General features: G+C 37.4%; 1 protein-coding gene across 11 annotated transcripts in view; it reads right to left on the bottom strand.

Moving 5' to 3' along the window:
- Positions 1 to 305: 305 nt before the first annotated feature.
- LOC122035366 overlaps positions 306 to 23,244 on the bottom strand; it is a 28,413-nt gene continuing 5,474 nt past the window's right edge. The window contains exons 1-22 of one of the 11 annotated variants that reach the window (XM_042594776.1): positions 17,778 to 19,679; positions 17,293 to 17,673; positions 15,822 to 15,884; positions 14,369 to 14,706; positions 14,178 to 14,274; positions 14,017 to 14,094; positions 13,873 to 13,932; positions 13,676 to 13,780; positions 13,043 to 13,153; positions 12,670 to 12,711; positions 10,788 to 10,877; positions 10,512 to 10,654; positions 9,144 to 9,406; positions 8,911 to 9,026; positions 8,738 to 8,780; positions 8,549 to 8,640; positions 2,471 to 2,519; positions 1,918 to 1,988; positions 1,705 to 1,818; positions 1,339 to 1,424; positions 1,138 to 1,186; positions 306 to 596 (exon numbers count right to left, since the gene is read on the bottom strand). In XM_042594776.1, coding sequence (XP_042450710.1) covers positions 552 to 596; positions 1,138 to 1,186; positions 1,339 to 1,424; positions 1,705 to 1,818; positions 1,918 to 1,988; positions 2,471 to 2,519; positions 8,549 to 8,640; positions 8,738 to 8,780; positions 8,911 to 9,026; positions 9,144 to 9,406; positions 10,512 to 10,654; positions 10,788 to 10,877; positions 12,670 to 12,711; positions 13,043 to 13,153; positions 13,676 to 13,780; positions 13,873 to 13,932; positions 14,017 to 14,094; positions 14,178 to 14,274; positions 14,369 to 14,673 — 1,959 coding nt within the window. In that variant the 5' untranslated portion in view covers positions 14,674 to 14,706; positions 15,822 to 15,884; positions 17,293 to 17,673; positions 17,778 to 19,679 and the 3' untranslated portion in view covers positions 306 to 551. Of the gene's footprint in view, positions 597 to 1,137; positions 1,187 to 1,338; positions 1,425 to 1,704; positions 1,819 to 1,917; positions 1,989 to 2,470; positions 2,520 to 6,122; positions 6,161 to 6,915; positions 7,419 to 7,549; positions 7,616 to 8,548; positions 8,641 to 8,737; positions 8,781 to 8,910; positions 9,027 to 9,143; positions 9,407 to 10,511; positions 10,655 to 10,787; positions 10,878 to 12,669; positions 12,712 to 13,042; positions 13,154 to 13,675; positions 13,781 to 13,872; positions 13,933 to 14,016; positions 14,095 to 14,177; positions 14,275 to 14,368; positions 14,707 to 15,821; positions 15,885 to 17,292; positions 17,674 to 17,777; positions 19,680 to 19,755; positions 19,865 to 23,244 lie in introns of those variants that run through there. The other 10 variants (XM_042594775.1, XM_042594770.1, XM_042594771.1 and 7 more) reach the window with 10 other exon arrangements.

Here is a 23,244-nt window from a genome sequence, read left to right as displayed (position 1 = left end):
TTTTATCCAGAATGATTTGGCTAGAGTGGTGATTGGTGCAATTTTTTTTGGACCATTTAAAAAGTAATACGGGCGAAATAAAATTTTAAAGGGTACCATCTGATACTAAAAAATAGTTGGGATAAACTATAAAGTGTTGTAAAGGGAAGAATGCAAATTATGAAATAATAAGAGATAATTTATAACGTCACCATGAGGCATCCCGGTAGAAATATAAAATATAAAAGCTTAAAGAAGAATTTATACGCTCAGAAAAATAGTCCCTTGACAAAGAGATACGTGAAACAGAGAAGAGCTTACCCAAAGACAGGCAGTTTTAATTCCCTTTCCTGCATTTTGATTATCAAAAGCAATATACATCAATCATCATTTGTCCTAGCGCACACACTACTTGAAAAATTGTCCCTTCTTGACAAAGATCTATTTGAAGGTATTAAGTAGGGAGTGCTCCCCCTTACTAGACACAACAGAGTGAAGTGAATGCCCTTTCTTCTCGAATACACCGTGCACAATGCCAAAAAGAATATACATAAATCATGTGTCCTATCGCACTAGAAAAATATTCCCTTCTTCCTCCCTCTCCTCTTCTCACCAGCCTGCAGTGTGAGGATGAATCTCAATTATATTACCAGTATTGTTTTTAATGGGTTACAAGATACTTGAAATCTTATTAATCAGTTTTCTCTGGATGTATATAGTGTCAATAGGAATAAGATATATTTAACAAAACCCACATTGTTGGAAAAGACATAGCTAATGTAAACTAATCGAACGCATTGATGGTGAGACTGAGCTGCATTATGGTCCGTCTGTGAGATGTGTTTCGTCTGTACTGATTAATGTAAGCTAGTCAAATGCATAGTTACGACAATATACTTCCACACAAGGAAAAAATGTAGCCGAACCGAATAATGAACGGCTTATACACTCATGATCTTTCCTAATATGATGTGCCTACTCGTGCAATTCCAATGTCCAAGTTATTCTAGTTTTCTTGAATTAGCGCCCAAGTAAAAATGAAACATCTGGATTATCATGATGACAAAAACCCAAATGATGGTATATACCTATAGTGTATAGGTTGCCTAACATAAAGAAACATGGATAAGAAAGGGGCTAAAGAATAAAGGAATGTACCATCACTTTTTGGAATAATCTCAATGTAAGAACAATGGTGTCTCTCAACCTGAAAATTCAGCAATAAACGACATCATTAGAGTGGATATCATAATTTAATGAAGATTTGTTTTTTTCACAATATCAGATGGTGCTACCTATTGCTAAAAAATCATTTGTATAGCATAAAGCAATCATTAAATGGTGTATATTTAAACTTACACGCTGCTCTGTGTCCTTAATAGATACTCGTTGGCGTTGGCATCCTGAATAAAAAATTCTGTAGGGTGTCCATATGGAATGGAGACCTGGAGGAAGCAAAATGTTAGTAGCTGAACTCTTATTCAACAAGCTGACCACTAAGGCAAAGCAGTTGGTTCAGAAGAAAAAAAGGTAAAGAATAGAAACATTTAAAACCTCCTATATCTGAAAATCGATTATTGATTATTGATATTTGATATTATTATGAGAATGGATTTGAAATACAAAAAACACAAAATCGCCAAAAATGGTGTAGAGAGGAGTAGGAGATTGGTAGAGGGAAGGATATACTTGAAAATGGAGAGCATAAACAATTAAGAATCATACAGTAGTATTTGACTGAAACTTCTCTGCTAGAACAACACCGCCATTACATTTTATGCTGTAGCTTCCTCTCTTTATGGCCAAAATAGCAGTTTCCCATATATCAAGAAACCTAGTCTGGCATTGAGGAACATTTAAAGCAGTTAAATCTAAAGAACCGTTGCTAGTGTGCTTAAAAATATATCTAAAGAAAAATATAGATAGAAGTGGCTGTACTGATAATGACACTTCATATGATGCATTCCCACTAGAAAAAGTCCTTTCAATTTGATCTTGCATTTCAGGATCTGTTCTCACATAACAAGCACAAGTTTAAACTCAGCATTATCATAAAGATCTAAAATGAATCACTTAAGTTAGCAATACAAATTACAGGGCAGAATGGAAGTAACAGATCATAGAAGGTAGTGACACAGTGCTCAAAGTTATAGATGGAAGTAATATGCAAGTGGCATGACAGGATGGCCAGAGGAAAGAGGTAAGGATAAACATAAATTTACATGAAAGGTAATGAGCACAGTGTTTCACAAAGAAATTAGTATTTGATACATGTCCTATAGTGTCTGGAGAACTTGTGCTTCTATAAATATAAGTTGTCACTTCTACAAGCTAAATATTCTGCATAGCAAATTCCTCATGAGCTAGCCAGGTTATGCAATCTCAAAGAAACTCAACACAAAATATAACAGATGTGTACTTCAAACATATGTGAGGAAGCCAATATTATTAAACAGAACAAAAATAAAACTCTCTACTACATGTTACTCACCACAAGTTATCTTTCTTTGCTCGTTGGCAAAAACCTTTACAAGTTCACCCTAGAGTAAGAAACAAAATAAGGGTTCCGTCAGATTACAGAAATACTACTCAATTCAGAAAAGTGTAGTCTTACTAATGACAGTTATTCAGGAAATCCAGAAATAAGCAACCGGTATTCATTTAAAACTCTATCTCTGCTGAAAGATATCAGAAAAATTATTGCTCTTTTTGTACTTATATTGGCAATGAGAAGAACCTTTCTGAATCCATTTCATCCATAAAAACTTTCCTATTAAATGCTTAAACCGTGAAATGCAAGGAGAAAATTTTTCTTAGCCCATGTTACTAGAAATCATTAAAATGTTGCATGAACCACATGGATGTGACAATTCAAATGATAGTTCATACAAGGAAACCAAGGTTCAAAATCTCGAGCTATGTCGAAGTTTTGGTTGTTGACTAGAACGACACTGTTTTGGTATCGTGTCAATGTTTCGATGAATAGTGCCGCTAATGAATTAAAGCTGAAGGAAGGAGATGAAGCATAGGATGGAGTTTGCGCCGAGCATGGTTTTAAATCTTGTGTCATGACAAGCAAAACGGTTGAAATATATCATTCTGTTAAATTATCAAAACTCGATACTACTTGACAAAAGACAATGTCTCCTTTGATTTATCTCCTTCCTCCTTCAACCTCCAATCTGTCACTACCATCCTGCATCGGAGCGTTGGTACTATTTGACAATATTTGATAAAATGGCTTCGTGTCTCTTTCTTTGACGATATGTTCTTTAAATAAGAATTACAGTACAACCTATTTTAGACAAGAAATTATTTACAACAATTACATTAATTACTGTTAATCTACTTTAGGTAAGAATATATATAGTCATTAATGCTAATCTATTTTAGGTTAGAATATATACTGCTCATACACAAATTATGATAAATTAGATCTTGAAATATCAGCTATAATTTCTGCCATGAAATATCAGCCATAATCTTAGCCATTGATATCCATAATTTCTGCCATAATATTATCCATTGATATCCCCCCTCAAATTGATGTTGGATGATCAGAAAGCATCAATTTGGTAACTAGAAAATGATGTCATTGTCGTGAGAGAGTCTTAGTAAATATATCAGCAATCTGTTGAACAGTGGTGATATGAGGTAGAAAAATGACATGGGCATCATATGTTTCACGAATAGAGTGACAATCTACTTCTATGTGCTTGGTGCGCTCGTAAAACACTGAGATGTAATTTGGATAGCACTAGTATTATCCGCATGAAGCGGAGTAGGTTTCATTTGAGGAAATCCAAGCTCACCCAACAGCCCTCGAAACCAAACAATCTCAGAACATGCAGAGGACATAGCACGATATTCAGACTCAGTGGAGGATTTCGACACCGGATCTTGTTTCTTGCTTTTCCAAGAGACAAGAGAGTTCCCAATAAACATGCACCAGCCAGTAATGGAACGTCGAGTATTAGAACAACAAACCGAGTCAGCATCACTATATGCAACCAAGTGAATAGGAGAATCCATAAGAAAGAAAAGAGCTATGGTAGAAGTGCCTTGCAAATAGCGAATAATGCAACGAAAAGTAGCCAAGTGAAGATGTCGAGGGGCCTGCCTAACTTGTTGGATAGCAAAAAAAATGTCAGGCTGAGTAATAGTTAGATAATTCAAGCTCCCCACTAAACGTCTATATAAGGAGGGATCAGGAAGAAAATCACCCTCATCACAACGATATTTAGCATTCACTTCTAAGGGAGTATCAACAGATCGACCATCTCGAAGACCTGCCAATGTAATTATCTCCTGAATGTATTTATGCTGATTTAAGAAAATACCAGCTGTTGTAGAGTTTACTTCAAGGCCTAAAAAATAGCGTAAAGGATCCAGGTCCTTCATATGAAAAGAGCTTTGAAGGCGCTGTTGAAGCTGAGAAATCAAATCAGAATCAGTCCCTGTAATAATAATATCATCAACATATACTAGGAGCAAAATAATTCCTTTGGCAGTCTTGCAAAGAAACAAAGATGAATCATATTGACTCTGGACAAAAGAGAAGAGGGTGTAGAAAATAATCCTAGTGGTGGAGTCATATAAATCGCTTCCTTAAGATCCCTATGTAAAAAGGCATTCTTAACATCCATCTGTCGTAATGACCAGCCCTTAGAAGCAGCAATAGCTAGAACAAGTCGCACTCGACTGGTGCAAATGTCTCATTATAATCAACTCTATACTCTTGTCGATTTCCGAGTGCCGCTAACCTTGCTTTGTATCGATCAAGTGAGCCATTAGATCTTAGTTTAATAGAATATACCCATTTACAACCAATGAGTTTAAAACCAGTAGGACAGGGAACAATATCCCAAGTATGGTTCTCTTGAAGAGCTTGAAGTTCCTCTTGCATAGCTTTCTCCCAACATACATGTTTAGTGGCTTGAGAATAAGAGGTAGGAACTGTAATATCAGCTAAAATAGCAGAAAAATCATACCAATCAGGAGGGCGACTAATACGATTAGATCTTCGAGGAGCCACTGACGTGGGCACTGGATCAGGGTTAGGAAGGATTTGCGATGATGGGGTTTGTCGTCGCTGATAGACAAAACCAGGTTTAAAACGCTCAATGGAGGGAGATATACCATCAAAGCTATAAAGAAGAACGCCATTTGAAGGGAGATCTTGCTGTCGAAAATAGTACTCATTTTTAAAGAAAATCACATTTCTAGAAACACGCGGTCGATTAGTGGCAGCATCATAACACAAATCCTTTGTGAGTAGTGTTATATCTCATAAATGCACATCTTACTGATTGAGCTGTAAGCTTGTGGCGTTCATGTGGAGGTAAGTGAACAAAATAAACACATCCAAAATTGTGAAGCATATGATAATCAGTCTATATACCAAAAAGACGAAAGTAAGGAGAATCAAAATCTAATTGTTGAGATGATAACCGATCAATTAGATAAACTGCAGTCGACAGAGCTTCCACCCAAAATCTAGGCGTAACTGATGTCTCTAAGAGTAAAGTGTGAACCATATCCAGCAAGTGACGGTTCTACCGTTCGGCCACCCCATTCTGTTGAGGGGTATAAGGGTATGATAGTTGAGATATAATGCCTTTCTGTTGTAGGAAAGCTTGGAAATCATGTGACATATACTCACCACCATTATCAGACCGTAAAACTTTAATGGAGGTGGAAAATTGAGTCTCAATATAAGCCACAAAAATTTTAAAAACAGTCAACACTTCAGTTTTGGTACGCAGAAAATATATCCATGTGAAACGACTATAGTCATCAATGAATGTCACGAAATATTTATACTGCGCATGTGAAATGATAGGAGTAACACCCCAAACATCACTATGTATAATCTCAAAACATGTATTAGCACGAGTACCATAAGTAGGAAAAGGTAGCACTTTACTCTTTCCTAGTTTACAAACAAAGCAATTAAGAGAGAAATTATTAAAAGAACATTGATTTTTGTTGCCAAGAAAACCATGCTTCATCAAATGAGACAATATCACATTATTTGGATGGCCCAATCGTTTATGCCAAACGTCAGCCTTATTTTCAATAATAATAGAAGCCAAAGACAAAGTTCTAGGAATACTAAATTGCAATGAAAATAATCTGCCCACTTTAGGCCCCTCGTGATCACCTTCCCTGACCTCTGATCCTGCACAAGACAACCACGGCGAGAGAAATTTATATCACAGTTATTATCCACCAATTGCCCAATAGAAATTAAACTAGTAGACAATCTAGGAGAGACAAATACATGACGAAAGAAAGGTCCAATATCACCAATGGCTGTAATTGGAAGATTACTACCATTAGCAATCTAAATATTTTGTTTACCAGTATACTTCTGAAGATTATGCAACCAATCAGGTGATCCAGTCATATGATTTGATGCCCCAGAATCAACAAACCAAGGAGAAGAAACAATCTTACCCTGACCATAAAGTCCAAGAGTAGGAAATGCTGTGATGATCATCTGTTGAACCATTTCTAGAGTAGCAAAAGATTGATTTGTGCCAGCAATTGTGGCTGTAGAACTGATAGTGGTAAGATCTGAGATAGCAGCCTGAAAAGCTTGGCCTCGTCGATTTTCGGGGCGTGTAGGACATTGCTTGATAATGTGTCCATTCTGTTTATAATAATTGCAAAATTTCTTACAACAATTGCGAGCAATATGCCCGAACTCTTTGCAATTATAGCACTGCATTTGTCCCTTTCCTCGATTCTTCACTTGACCCACATAAGCAACATTAACAACCTCAGATATCTCCTTGGATGAACCTAGAACAGCTTGTGTCGTCATTCTTTGTTCTTCACGCAACAATTCTCCAAGACATATATCCAAGGAAGGGACAGGATTTCTATTCAGTAATCCAGCCCGTGCAACTTCAAATTCTGGCCTCAGTTTCATCAAAAACTGATCTCGTCTACTATCTTCATGAATTGCTTGAAGGCTGGCTAAAGCCTCTTTAGGTACCTTTGAATAGATAAGACCAGAATATTCGCTCCATAGATTAATAAATCCAGAGTAATACTACTCAATAGGGAGATTACCTTGACTAGTACCAATCTCAAGTTCTAGTTGAAATCGTCTTGTAGTGTTATTTTGATGATATATGCGTTGCAGATAATCCCACATCTCCTTAGCTGTACTGAAGGAACGTAAATTGTTCACCATATGAGGTTCAATAGAACCTAAAATCCAAGAGATAATTCGAGCATCCTTTGCATCCCATTGACTAAGTTCTGTACCTTCTTTAGAAGTAGGAACACACCCGTCAATGTGATTCCAAAGCTCCTTCCTTTTCAAAAACATTTTGAACTGAAATTCCCAAGCTGCATAATTCTTTCATGTGAATTTGATAGCCAAAGTCTCTGTAGACATTCTTCCAAGAAAATTCTCCACAGACATTCTTCCAAACAAAATAAAATCTCAAAGCCAAAGTTGTAGATCAGAAATTAATCAACTCGATAAAAATGACAGACAGAGATTCGAAGAATCAGTTATGAATTTCAGAACCTTGCTCTGATACCATGACAATATTTGATAAAATGGCTTTGTGCCTCTTTCTTTAACGATCTCTTCTTTAAATAAGAATTACAGTACAACCTATTTTAGACAAGAAATTATTTTCAACAATTACATTAATTACCGCTAATCTACTTTAGGTAAGAATATATATAATCATTACTGCTAATCTATTTTAGGTAAGAATATATACTGCTAATACATAAAAAGGGCAGCCCGGTGAATGAAGCTCCCGCCATGCAAGATCCGGGGAAAGGATCCATTGTACGCAGCCTTACCCTGCTTTTTGCAAGAGGATGTTTCCAAGATTCGAACCCGTGACCTTTTTGGTCACATGGCAACAACTTTACCGTTGCGCCAAGGCTCCCCTTCATACTGCTAATACACAGATTATGATAAATTAGATCTTGAAATATTAACCATAATTTCTATATCTTTATGGTCAAAGACCAAAACTAAGACACAACTCAAGATTTTGGACATTGGTATCGAGTTTTGCTATTTACCAAAATGATATGTTTTGACCGTATGAGATTTCAAACCATGAAGGAAACACTCTCAACAGCTAAAGGGAATCAAATCGAAGCACAGACAGACAAGAGATAGCTAGTATTTCACTTTTTTATTTTTGACTTATCACACTTTGAGCTAACCAACATACTTAACCATATGCATCACATATGTATGAAATCTAATTGCATCGAACCACACATTGGGTCACTCCATTTACCAAACTATGTAAAAGACATAAGACAAAAAGTTCACTATTTTTCCCACAACTTTGAACTAGTGAACAAACAATAAATTCAGGCAGTTAAGAGAATCCAAGTCCATGCAATATAGGTTATCTCCCCGGATGGGGATCAAGTAACCATGTGTTAGGAAAGAAGGCCTATGATCTTTCTTCAAGTTCATGCAAGTTATCCTATCAAGTTCAGACTCATTTTCTTGATGATTATTAGATCATAAGTTAATACTAAATTTGCAGGGGAAAAATTTGATAGAAGAAATAACCTTCCGCTTCCTGTCATCTAAGGGTTGGACTTCAATAGCAAGGTATGAGTCCACATCATCAGCAGTAACTAAATATTTGGGTTGTTTTGCACCTACCATGAGAGAAGTATAGAGAGACAAAGGTTTCCTGAGTTATAAATTCTTAGGGAAAATAAAGACAACCACACTTAACAAAGCTAGGAATACTACCTTCAATAAACTTTAGGGATCCATCTTCTAAATAACGTACCCACTACAAAATAAAAGAATCAATATCACTGATAGAACTAAATTTGTACTTAATTAATCCCAACATAAAATACTGCTACATGTTATGAGGGTAGTCAATGTGTACCCACTACAATATAAAAGAATCAGTGTACCTCGAAATTACAAGTAGTTGTTCCGTTGATTGAGTAACCACTTGCAAGAAGTTCATTTCCAGGATAGGCGTCACCTGAAATTTGAAGACCATCTATCGCCGGCAAGGGATCATCATCTGCTACAAATTTGCCAAATTTATAAGAAATTCCCTTGATCAACAATATCAATAATGAGTTACAACATCAACTAGAATCCCGAAAAGATAATCACATATATCAAATTAGTTTCTCACCCTCAGAGAATGAAGAACCAGGTTCCTCCAGGACTGTAGGAAGGTAAGGATACACATTTTGTTCATCCTGTCCTGTAGTTAAATAAGGTGAGCTTCTAGGAGCCCAATGAACAGAAGTCTCTTTTCCATGATTAGCAACTGTAGCTGGATCATCAGTTTGGGAACTTCCACCAGGAACCTTGGAAGATGGATTTTGACTTCTAGACTCAAAACTAAGACGTGAAGCATTTATTTGACCTGAAGCATCCTGAGCTCTGTGATCCCTGAAATACTCAAATAACACCTGAGCAAGTTGCAAGGCAGCAAACCAAGAATAATTCATGCATTTAATAAAATTAAAATATCCCCGATTAGGTAGGATAAAATGAAATTTCTCATCTAAAATGGATATCCATTGTATCATAACAAGATTTTAGGGAAACAGAAGTAGCAACCATCCTATATATTAAGTAAATATGGAGAAAAATGGGCAACAAGTGAATAAACCATTGTGTATCACAATACCCAACCAAATATTAGCTCTATTCATCAATATCGCAAATCGCTACCGCCTAGTACAACTCAACCACAAGAATCAGACTGTAGATGTTTCTTACAAAATTTATTGTACAAAGTGATAGTATTTTGTTTTCTCCAAATACTTTGTTGCATCATATCATGATAAAGTAGTTGCAATTGCAATCATAGATGTCATTTGTAACTCAACCACCATCATTCCAACAAAAATACAAATGGTGTCATACAATAATCTGCTAATATGCGTAGAATTAACAATATATTAGGGGGAAAATGAGAAGGATACCCTTATACAGATCTATAAAGGGCTTAGAGGCTACGAATTTAATACTTTGTTGGTTTCTCAAATCTCCACTCCATTCTCTTGCTTCCATTGTAATTTCTGTTTTGTTCTAAGTTTCTCAATTTGTATAGAAAGACTATTGCAAGAGGTTTCTCCACATTTGAAAGGTTTCCGAGAAGAAAAAATTAGTGGAATTTGAGGAGTGATCCGTTGAAGAGTCATAGGTCATGGCCAAAGGCTGCCAAACCATGTAAATCATCGGGTTTGAATTGTGTTTTAATTATTTTGTCATTCTCATTTTGGTTTCTTTTTGCTCTTTTTTGTTGTTGCAACCCGCACATTTCAATCTTTTAAAACTAAAAGCTGAGTGCAATCTTACGTTGTTACATCTTCAGAACTTTGCTAAGCATAAAATGATACTCCAAGATAACTACACTAACACTCTAGAAAACACTTTATGCAATCGACTGTTAAGTAGTGCATTTCAAAACAAACCAAAAATCAAATGAAGCAAATTTGACCAAGGCAAACTTTGGATTAAGTATCTAAAAGATGATATCAATTCTAACCTCATGAAAGGAGTGCTTATTTCATTCTTTGTAGGAATACTGCTTGGACCAACTTGCTGGTTTTGGTTCCCAACAGTCTCCCGATCAGGTCTTGTTTGTAAATTAGGAGAAGATATTGGAGACTTGGCATGTGGATTCAGCGGCTGAGACACAATCTCAAAATCATTCTTTTTCTTATAAGAAAGTAGATTTAGCAAACTAGACATGGATACAAATAAGGATTTTTTTTTTAAAAAAAAAAACTCAACATACTGAAACAACCACTTGTACACTCACTGGATGAGAAGGTGACTGTGCAGGAAAGTCTGCATTTGATGCATCCAAGTACCATGGAGCTATTTGATATTGTGATTCTTTTAGTTTTTCCTGCAGAGGCAATCTTATGTGAGGCTGGTTCAGACTTTGGAAACAATTCTTTTTTCCAAGTTAGACCTTCATTATAGATGGATTTAAGCAAAATCTCATCAGAGCAGCAATTCTTAAATGAAACAATTCCTAAAATTTCATTTTTAGTATTAAACCTGTTTGCACTTTATATTATGCGCCATCAGTCAAAAGCAATTCTTATGGGTCTGAAGGAAGCTGTAGTACTGGGCTATAACAGTGGAAAATATACTCTAATTCCATTGCATTAGTGGGTGTCTCAAATATTGCAAGAACTACATGGAAGCAGCGGCATTTGGAGGTTAAACTCAATCAATCTTAATTCTCCTCCTTGGAATTTGTTTTCCCAGTTGGAGAAATCAACAAAGCTGCTGATGCCTAGAACATATATACACAACTATCTACAGTCAGATTAACAAACAACGTGCAGCCCTCTGAAATAAAATAGCAGCTATAGCATCAGTGCTGACATCAGCAAATGCAATCAATTGATCCTTGAATGGGGAAAAAGTGAAGTATGCATGCCTTTGGTAACTAGATAGTTTTATCTCGATATACAGCAACATTTTATTGGAATTGTTTTGTATAGAAGAACAGGCTTTTAAGAACCATTTGAAGTTCTGAGATGGATAATGATATAGGTGGATGTAGTTTTTAGTTGTATATGGCCAGCGAACAAGCAAGCTACTTTTGTAAATATCTAAATCAATAACATTTTCTCTTTTGAGAAAAAAAACTTAATTGAGAGGGATCGAATTGCATTATACTATTCAAAAGTGGACCATTATGGCCAATTTACTATATGTACCCGGTACTGACTTAATAACATAATACCTCACTACGACAAAACCTAATAGCTCTAATGCACAACAAACTCTCTCAAATTAGGCTGCTAGGGTAGATCAATGTTAGCCTGTTAGACAATAAAATTTCACAAATATAATAACAAAATTTATAAGACACTTAATAAAGATGACGAAGATGCAATATTGATGCAGCATGGAGAATTTCTGACAATGAATAATCCAGTCCAAAATTGACACAATGATCTTCGAAGAATTAACTCCCCATTGACCGGAGATGCATTAGGATTTCAAAATTTGCATATATGATGTGACAAATTGGAAAGATTGCAAATCGGAGAGCTAGATTAAGGCTTGAATATCTACTCATGTGATGAGGAGTTAATCCTGGAAAGAGATTGAGTAAATTACAATCTTAGTAGGAGAGATAAAAACACATCAGATAGAAGTTGACACCAACTTGAGAGAAAGAGGATGTTGGAAGTGAAATCGATTAACTTATCCTTTTGTAATTAAATGAAAAGCATCATAGACAAAAGTGAGGTTAGGGTTTCAACATCTATTCTAAGAGGGGAGAAATGAAGAGAGAAGAGGGAATTGGAAATCATTTTAACTCCAAGAGAGAACTTATGCAAATGGAGGAAAGGATGAACTTGAATCCTTTTCATTCCCCTACCTGTGAAATGGCTTTTCAATTGCGTAAATACACAAAGAACCTACAGTCTCTCCTGAGGTGGATTAAAAAACTCTTTAATACTAATGTTACTTGTAGTGTTACCAAGATATAATTGGATCATTATGATGGATGGCATAATAACCATGTGGATATAAATATATGAATTCTTAACACATGAAACTTTTATGACTAAGCACTTAGTTTATAACAATACAAAAGTAAGAAAGAACATCCAGAGAAGTCAATATCTACTTTCAAGAAGAATGCACAAACATCTGTAAACCGTATAGAGTACCTCAGCAATGATGAGTTTCTGCTGCATGTGTGTAAACAAAACCTACAATAGATGAATCATAGGATACAGAAAGTCAGAAAATTGTAAGGGAAAAAGGTAAAATGTCTATTTGCTCCATTGATAAGTGACAAAATTGTGGGATTCCGTTATGAAGGGAAAAAAAGGACCATGCAAGTAAGGACAGTGAAACTATTTCCTACAGGGAAAACACTGAAGAAAAAAAAGGAGAGAAACTGGAAAAGGATGTCAAATTAAGAACATGAGGCAGGCACAACATAAGTTTACACTATATGCAAACTTAGAGGTATTAGTAATGACAACTGATAGATCATTAATAGCACTGGCATATTATCTGGAATACAAATATACCAACCTTAAGTGTACTGATGATCGAATGAGCATCAACCACAGAAGGCTGAAGATCATGTTCTGAGAGAAGGGGCACTAAAGAAGCAATAAATGTTGATTTCTCTGTCTTAGCTGCCTATAGAGAGAATACAAAAGAAAACATGAAGTCATGATGCATGATAAAAATAGATAACTGTAACAAATTAGTCCAAGAGAAAAAAAAAAGTCATTCATTTGAAAATGTTATAGCATCTAAGAAAAGGTAGTGTTGATGGGTCAAACTAGGAGCAGATGATATTGACTAGTCCTCTCAAAAAAACTGGACATTCTTATCTAGAATGGTAGGGTGAACAGTAAATCTGCTTGGCGGTGATGGAATGGATTGCTCTTCTAGCAAGTTATCTGGTGTCGGCTAATCCAATTTGATTTGAATTCAGGTCAAGTAAACATGGTAAAATCCTAAATCCAATCACACTGATCCAACTAAAACTCAAGATATTTGACCAAAGGAATGGTGGGTCAATGGAAAACCACTTCCTATTTATTTATAAATTAGCAAAAATATAGTAGCCAGTCAAACCTGTGCATAAATTCAAATTTTTAAATTCCACATATCACATATTAAGGAGGGAGCTCAAGGATAAACAAAGAATAGTACTTTCAATGCATATGTCAGACGGATATTTTCCTCTATAATATCTTGTCTATAAGAAATAGCTTTTGATGCAGCATCAACCAAGTCCTGCTGTTGCTGATCAAATGCCTGCAAAATTCATTTTGAGATGCCTTGCATGATTAGTAGTCAGAAACTTTTACAAAGGCGAAGCTTGCAAGTAAACTGATGAGCTTGCTCACCATTCGCATATAAGCAATCCTTTTGTCTAGGACATATTTTTCATTGCATATTTGTGCTTCCTATTACAGTTTAGAAATTATGGTTTAGTTCAACAGATGGACAACCAAAAGGAAGTTCGAAGATTCTTGACGAGCTCTTCTAACCTTAACTGAATAATCCGCAAGGTGCTGTCTTAACTGTGCTATCTCTTCTTCATGTTCTCTAACTTTGACCATAAGTTCCTTGAAATATAGATTTTACTATTTAGAAACAACTGGAAATCTGAATTGCTAGAAAATTGACAATTTAAAGCAAATGAAAGTACCTGCTTCCAGAGAATATTTGAATTGAGATCAGACACTGGTACTAGACCATTTCCAGGTGAACCCAATCTCTGATCTTGTTCTCCCTCTTTTTTATGCCTATCAGGAGCATTAAATGACTACTTATGGCATATGGCTTCATGTTAAGCTGATTCTAGATAAATATGACATCAGAAGTTCATGTTTTACCTACCTGCTTGGAGACAAGGATTGGGAGGATGGAATTGAGTATTGTGATGAGCTAGCACAATAACTAGAATTTACTCCTGGAATTTTTCTCAGGTCACCTTTAACCTTGTTTTCAAAATACTGCTGACTAGCTGTGCCAGATTCTCCATGATGTTCCTCCCTTCCAGCAACTCCATTCTGATGAAGCACAAGCATGTCTTGAGGATTCAAAGGTGAATGATTTTCTACCCATCTCCTCTCTGCTTCATGCTCCACTGAAGAATTAGAATAACTAGTTTTGTACGCATCCAAATGGTCATTTGCAGACATCTCAGAAGACCTTAAAGATTTAATTTCTGACCTCTGACAAAAAAAAGGAAATAGGTCATAGCCGTACAGACTACTCAAATTAGATCCAAATGGCATCAATTGTATAGAAGTGATTTTTACAAGGTTATATAAAAATTACAGTAACAAGCACAAGTGAAATGGTAAAAAAAATTCATGAAGTGTGAACATTCACTCTACAAAGATACAATATATCTAACTGGAACAAGAACAAATGATATCAACCAAATGTCATCTCCATTCCTACATTTCCAGAAAATTCTTCATTTCTTAACAGAAGATCACACAGCATATGCAGAAATGTACATAAATATGACAACAATAGAAGAGGGACCATAATTATTTGCATCTTAATATAATATGGCTACAACTATTTTATAATAACATAAGCAACACAATTTGGTTTAGCCTGAAACTTCAGTAAAACAATGAGGTTAATTATTTGGACAGCTATTTAGATAGTAGTTGTCACCACTGATGTTCTGGACCTTCTGGTTGCATCTAAACATGATAATTTTTCAACATCTTCTCTTATGAACAAAGACATTTCATAAATTATTTCCTTGTTATGATGATTGTTGCCTTTGACAAATAGAAGTTTGTTTCTTGATTGCATGAGGTTCATGAACAGCAACCAAAGTAGCAAGGAAATGTGCTTATCTTTGTTAAAATGAGACCAAATGTCCGCCATTGTCATATCACACTTGTTCCATTCAGACAGTTCCATAGACTTTCACCTAGTTAGTGCAGTGCCGCTAATAAGATCAACATCAATGTGGAAGATGCCATTTCTGTGTAGCTTAACCTTAGAGATGAATTGCTTTGGTCTTTAGATAACAATAAATAAACTCTCTTTTAGATTAACGTTTTAGATTTCAATCCCCTCATGCATACCGAGATTGGGCATGATTTAAGAAAAAATCACCTTACTAATTTATGGTTAATGGTTCAAATTAAAGTCAACACCTGTATTCACTATCACAAACCCACAATTCTCAAGCACTAAAATTGATCCCAGATTCATAGCAAGCAAATACTAAAGCTTGAACTCTTCAAAAGAACTATAAACCAAGAAACAATTGGCATGATAAACTTGGATAGCATAGTAATTTAGACTTTAGAGTGCTTACATATTTTTCCAATTCTTGTGTTTTTTGCAAGAGCTCATTCTTTAATAGGTTGTTCGCTTCCAGCTGCACGATACAATACCACTTAGTCAAAGAAGTTTTTTATTGCTCTTTGCTAACAATATCTTAACAATCAATAAATAATAGACAAATTTACAAAGGTGCCACAAGGTTAGTAGAACATGCTAAATGATTTTTGTGTTTCTCTATTTAGGAGTTGAAATGCCACCATTTGTGTGTATGAGAGACTAACACACAAAAAATGATCAGCATGCACAATTATGCCACATGAATAGGATGGTCTAATTTAATCCCAAATGAAGACTAGAGGCTAATGAAATTAGTGTTTATGGACTTAGATGAGTCTATTATTATTAACTTGAATTTAAGCATTCTGGACCAAAGAACTCCATTTGGAATGACATGACTAAATAGTAATATGATATTTGGGCTGCACAAATGTTTTGATGGGAACGACATGAAACCATGTTAGTATTTAAATGCAACTGGTTCGAATAATTGGGTTGGAATGAAAGGGAACCATGTTAACATAAGTTGTTGGAATGTTCAATGATTTGCTAATAGCTGCGGAATATTTATTTACTCACAAGTTTGCAAAATTTTACCAAGACGCCATCATGTCTCCAATCAAACATATATAAAAAAAATCAAAGCTACTGAAATGATCAAATTGAACCTTATCAGCCATCCATAAATAAGGTTCTCAAAAGTTGTTTGATCTTAACCTAAGTAAAGATCTTACACTGATGAAATGTAAAAACTACCCAACATTTCAATTGTCAATCCTAGACAAATTCAATGAAGCAAAGTTAGGTAAGTAGAACTCAGAGCATGCAATCCTTTTAGCAGATAAAAAGGTTCACAATACTCTTCCGCTTAGAAGTGGCTGCCAGTAATGTAGAAGAACAGCAAGTTTACATCAATTTAAGTAAGTTATTTCTAAAATTCAATTTTGGAAGGAGAGCCTTGGCGCAACGGTAAAGTTGTTGCTTTGTGACCAAAAGTCACAAATCCTGGAAACAGCCTCTTGCAAAAAGCAGGGTAAGGCTGCGTACAAGAGATCCTTCCCAGGGACCCCGCATAGCGAGAGCTTCGTGCATCGGACTGTCTTTTTTTTTTATTTCTAAAATTCAGTTTCAATTGATTGAGACTAGCTTAAATCATAAGTTAAATGGCTAGTATGATATAAAAATGGATTCAGTCAATTCAGATCTTACTCAGAATTGTGAAGATCAGGAAAGCTGCAAAAAGAAGATAGTACCTTACATGCAACAATATTTACTCTTTGCTAGTAATTGATGACTTATAGATAATCAATATATTTATATCATAAGAATGGTTAATATTATGAATTGAGAAGGAGATCTAAGATTGATTCCGAGAACAAGATAAAGGCTTAGTCCTTTGTCCCATGTCCAACACGTTGCCAGAGCAAAGCATTAGCAGAATTTACCAAAAGGCCTATTGGTTAAGAAAGAAGGTGAGTCCTTGGCCTCCTTCAATAGACTTGAGCAATTCCTCATACAAATTCAAGGTAATCTGCACGAGATTTCTTCAACTGAGATTTTGTTTTTCAGAGGTGAGAGATGTCAGCCAAAACACAATTGTGGCAAATGTATTGTCGCTGATCCTGTCTGAAACCAGAAGAGATGGTGCACTAGGCAGGTAGCGATGTGGTTGACCGACAGAAGACTTTGAACGGGAGGAAAACGATGCTGAGCTGGAGCAGAAAAAGAGCTCCAAGTATCTTCCTCCTCTCTGCGCACACTCAAACGAGCTAACAGAACATTAGGCGAAAACCAGGGAAGGGGTCCATCGTGTAGGTCCTCCGACACTAAGTCAGTAGAGCAAAAAGTGGAGAATGACTACAATAAAATTAAGTGAGCATAATAGAGAGAAAGCTGGTGCTCTTGTAAGTAAAGCGTGTAAACAACGTACCTCTAGTAGAGAGATCCCCTTTTATATCACCTCTGATAACCTCGCAATGATGAGTGATAAGGAATATTCAGTGTCAGAAGATGTCGGATAATGGAAGGTGTAGCATTTGTACAGTTAGCCTTCTAGGAATCTTCTGTTATATGTATAGAAATTGTATAGTCACCTCGTGAAAAGGTTCCATTGAATGCATAGCTGTAATTCTGACAATCTGTTGGGATTTCCCGACAATGTTGTCTCGTGGAATATAACCCGGATGGATACTTGGACGAACGGGATATCCCAGCTCTCTTTATGTCTAATCGGCTTTGTAATAGGCATAACCTTATGTATTTTTCCCTTTGAAGTGGGAGTTAAACTCCATAAGTCCGACCTGTCATAAGTTTGGTCGACAATATACTCGTAAGCTCATTTTGGAGATCTGATAAATAACAAGGAGCCAGCTCTCGCAGATTCGGTCAGTGCTAGGACCAACCAACCGTATGATGGGAAACTGAATGTTGGATATCAAGGTGCTCGGAGTCGTAGGTACGACTGACATTGTGACGGTCTGATTTATACTAAAGGTTATATTGCACGGTAGGACGATATCTGGAAGTTGAAAGTAATATTGAAGAAGTAGAAAACTGAACCTCATATGCTCAATCGACTTTAGGGTCGTTCGGATTTAGTTTGTATGTTCTAGCACTGAATGGAGAGAAAGGTCTATTAAGACCGCCCAGATATGGAGACATTCAGCCATATATTGAGAGCGAACACTATGCTTAGCTACGCCAGGCCGACCTTTGGGTCGGCCGAGTATATAATAGAGTTCAGTGGTGTGGGTCATGATTTCGACCAGACTTTACGTCGGCCGGTTGTTCACAAGTGGAGCACTGGATCCTTCAAGCATGACCGACCTTTAAGTCGGTCGTCCTTATATCGAAGGCCTTAGCGTCGAGTAAGGGGCTAAGCCCTAATGAGGGTGACACGCTGATTGCCACCTCACCTTGACTTTGACTGCCGCCTCACCTTGACTTTAAAAGGCTCACTAATTGATGTCTGGACAAATGTGAAAAGATGACCGAGCACGCGAACGAATATGCTCAAAACGCCATCATAGTAAGTTTTCAAGTTTACCCCCCTAAACAGGTAAAATTTCTCAATGTTATTCTTTCTCTTTCAATTTTACACTGCAGGGCTAAACTTGAGCCACCTAGTAGTGGATTTGGAGTGGGATAACAAGATCCTAAGAGAACGTGTAGAGGAACTAGAGCTCTCCATGTCCAATCCAAACACTAAGTTGGTCAATCTATAAAAAGAAGTGAACGTCCAAGTCGGGCTACTCTTGGATATAGAGCAAACTATGAGAGAGTCCCAACAACTGATGGCTTCTCAACAGGCGAATAGAAGGAAATTGAAAATTCTGCTAAGTACTAGTGAATCCCGACTCCGAGCAGAAACTTCAATAAAAGCCAAAGTACTAGAAGACCTGACACAAAAAACCACCCTGAAGAACTGAAGATTTCTCATATCTCAAGATTAGCTGAGCGAACCAAGGAATTATCAACAAAGGATATGTCGATCCTGGAGCAACAATGTAGGCTGAATTAGAGTACGCTAAGTCCAAACTGGCAGCCTACAAAGCTGGAGAGGACAATCATTTTGAGATTAGACAGTAAACCTATCTCGAATTTCACGAATTCGGCCAAAAATTTATTGCATGCACTATAAGGATGCTCACCCTTGGAGCTGAAGGGGTGGTCCAACAACTTCGTGAGGGTGGCTACCTGTCAACAGAACCATCAAAATGCTTTGTCGATCACCAACGACTTTTAAAAGAGCTTCCCAAAGACTCTTGAGTAAACTTGATTAAATGTATAACATGCTTATCTTGATGTCTTGTGATTAATGGGAGGGAATGGAATTTTAAATGAAAAAATATATAGTGACCTTTTTTAAAATCATACCTGTTTGGTGCATTTTCATAATTTGTTGATACCTTCTTAGTAAGATGAAATCCGCAAGAATGCTTCCCCGTAAGAAAGGTCCAATAACTCGGAGATCCGGAGATTTGGAGCACAAGGACTCGTATGCATAGTGAGGTCGGGCTGAATAATAAAATGGGTGAGATAATTACACTGAGTGGAATAATCAGGCCAGAAGTAATAATAAGACCGCGGAATAATTACACCGAGTGGAATAATCAAGCCGGAAGTAATAATACGATCGGGCGGAATAATTACACCAAACGAAATAATCAGGGCGAAAGTAATAATAAGACTGGGCGGAATAATTACACCGAGCGGAATAATCAGACTGGAAGTAATAATAAGACCGAGCGAAATAATTACACCGAGCGGAATAATCAAGTCAGATGTAATAAGACAGGGAGGAATAATTACACTGAATGTAGCAGGAGTTCAGTCTTTAGACTCGTGAACCAGCCTACTCATAATTTAATCAATTGATGTAATTAAGCTGAACAAAACAATTTCTCCACTTTACAAACGATCCAACTGACGTGAGCAGGAAGTTAAGTCGGATGGAGTAGGAATAAGATATACACAGTTAAGTCGAATGGAATATAAATAAGATATACGCAAGAGCGAACTCGCTTATAATCCAGTCAAACAACTCAGGAGTTTGGAATATACAGGTGCGAGAGCATGATCGCTTATAACCCAGCCGACTGCACTGGAGTCTGGGACATGCCACGAGAGCATGCTCGCTTATAACCCGGCCGGCTCCATAGGAGTCTGGGACATGGCGTGAGAGTATGATCGCTTATAACCCGGCCAAACGGCTCGGGAGTATGGGACATGACGCAAGAACATGCTCACTTATAACTCGGTCGGATGCTCGAGAGTCTGGGACATGGCGCGAGAGCATGCTCGCTTATAACCCGATCGGATGCTCGGAGTTTGGGACATGGCGCGAGAGCATGCTCGCTTATAACCCGATTGGATGCTCGGAGTTTGGGACATGGCGCGAGAGCATGCTCGCTTATAACCCGGCCGGATAGCTGGGGAATCTGGGACATAACGTGAGAGCATGCTCGCTTATAACACGACCGGATGCTCGAGAGTCTAGGACATGGTGCGAGAGCATGTTCACTTATAACTCGACCGAATGCTCAGGAGTCTGGGAGTGCGAGAGTATACTTGCTTATAACTTGGCCAGATGCCTCAAGAGTCTGGGACATGGCACGAGAGCATGCTCGCTTATAATCCGGCCAGATGCTCGTGAGTATGGGGCATGGCACGAGAGCATGCTCACTTATAACCTGGCTGGATGCTCAAGAGCCTAGGACATGGGGCTTTTTGAGATAAAATCACCTGCATTTTCATTAAGTGCAAATATTCAACATGATATATTAATGCATTGCAAGCGTACTCTCAAGCCCTACAGGTTGCAGATGATTTGTGCTCCACAGCCACTCTTAAGTTCTTTCCATATGTATCCTGGAGATAATAGAAGCCCAAGGCGAGCTTTTGTACCACCTTGTATTGTCCGCCCCATTGTGGCTCTAATTTGTGGGCTTCCCCAACCGACTTGATTTGCTTCCAGACCAGGTCTCCCACCTGAAAGAATCTCGGAATAACTCTTCTATTATAGTTTTGCTTCATCCTTTGACAATATGCCATTAGCCAGGCTGTTGCCTTGTCTCTAATCTTCTCTATTAGATTGAGCTTCATAAGGTGTCAGCCGTCATTATCTTCGTCATATAGCGATCGGACTCAACTCCCACTTCTACCGGGACAACTACTTCACTACCATAAACAAGGTGAAAAGGAATTATACCTGTCGCTTCTCGTGGGGTGGTACGATAAGCCCACAGCACGCTAGGTCACTCATCCACCCAGCTTCCTCCAACATAATCAAGCTTAGTTTTAAGTCCTCTAATGATCTCCCTATTGGTGACTTCAACTTAATCGTTGCTTTGCGGATATGCTACAAATGTGAAGGTCTGTGTGATACCATAACCTGAACATCATTCTTGAATTCTTTGCCCCTAGAAGGCTAGAATTGCCTTTCATTGTCGAAGAAGAACTTGACTGGAATTCCGAACCGGCAAACAATGTTTTGCCAAAAGAACTTTATAACCATCCGCTCTGTTATTTTGGCCAATGGCTCAGCCTCCACCCACTTAGAGAAATAGTCACAACTACCGGTAAGAATTTGCTCTGAGCGGGGCCATAGGAAAGGGTCCAACAATGTTCATCCCCCATTAATTGAATGGGCAAGAGACAATCGAGGTCTTCAATAACTCTGTAGGTGGTGAGGGATGTTTTGATGTTTATGACAGAGTAAGCAAGTTGATACCAATCAGGCGGAGTCTGCTTGCAGAGTGGGCTAAAAATACCCATCCAACACGACTTTCTGAGCGAGTGATCGCGCGCCTGAATGACTTCCACAGAAACCTTGATGTATGTCTTGCAAAATATATTGCACGTCGTCTAGTCGAATACATTTAAGTAAAGCACGGGAAAAAGCCCTTTTGTATAGATTATTCCCAATCAAGGTGAACTATCCAGCTCTTTTCTTGATCACGTGCGCTTGTTCCCAGTCGGAGGGTAAGACACCCTACTGGAGGAATGAAATTAATGGTGTCCTCCAATCAGTTTATAATTCTAGGTCGGCTTGTCTCTCGATGTGAGCTACCAAGAGTGTTTGTTTGAATTCCACGGAGCTATAGAGGAGGCTAATTTAGCTAAATCATCTGCTTTTTGATTTTTCGACCGGGGAATTTTCTATATAATTACCTCCTAAAATTTGTCTTCCAACTTGTTAAATGTCTCTGCATATAGTTTGAGCCGCTCATTATTGATCTCAAAATTATCCGATAGTTGTTGAATAGCTAACTTGGAATATGAAAAAATTAAGACCCGGGCAGCTCTCACATGTCTTGCAGCCTGCATGCGAGCTATCAATGCTTCATATTCTGTTTCGTTATTGGTAGACCAGTAATTTAGCTAGATAGACAATTGCATTTTGTCCTCACCGAGCGAGATCATAAGAATTCCCACTTTACTACCTTGTCGGGTGGATGATCCGTCTACATATATCTTCCAGGTTTCTTCTAGCTCTGAGCTTTGGATCTCCGTTATAAAATCAACTAGGGCTTGAGCCTTGATGGTCGCTCGGGGCTGATACTGTATATTATACTTACTAAGCTCCATAGTTCATTTGATCAACCTCCCTGAAGTCTCTGGATTGATAAGCACTCGGCCCAGAGTGATATTAGTTAGTATGATGATTGGATGACAAAAAATAAGGACGTAGTCTCCAAGCGGCCAAGACCAGCCTGTATGCCAACTTTTCAAGCATGGTGTAGCAGCATTTAGCATTCTTCAATAAATGACTTAGAAAATATACAGATTGTTGTTTCTTTCCCTCTTGTCATACTAACACTGACCCGACGACATTTCATTAGCAGACAAATACACCCACAAAGGCTAGCCCGCTATTGGTTTAGCAAGTATGGGCA

The sequence above is a fragment of the Zingiber officinale genome, chromosome 11B, assembly GCF_018446385.1.
Source record: "Zingiber officinale cultivar Zhangliang chromosome 11B, Zo_v1.1, whole genome shotgun sequence".
NCBI lineage: Eukaryota > Viridiplantae > Streptophyta > Magnoliopsida > Zingiberales > Zingiberaceae > Zingiber > Zingiber officinale.
Note: the sequence above shows the minus strand (reverse complement) of the source record. Positions and strands in the feature narration are given on the sequence as shown.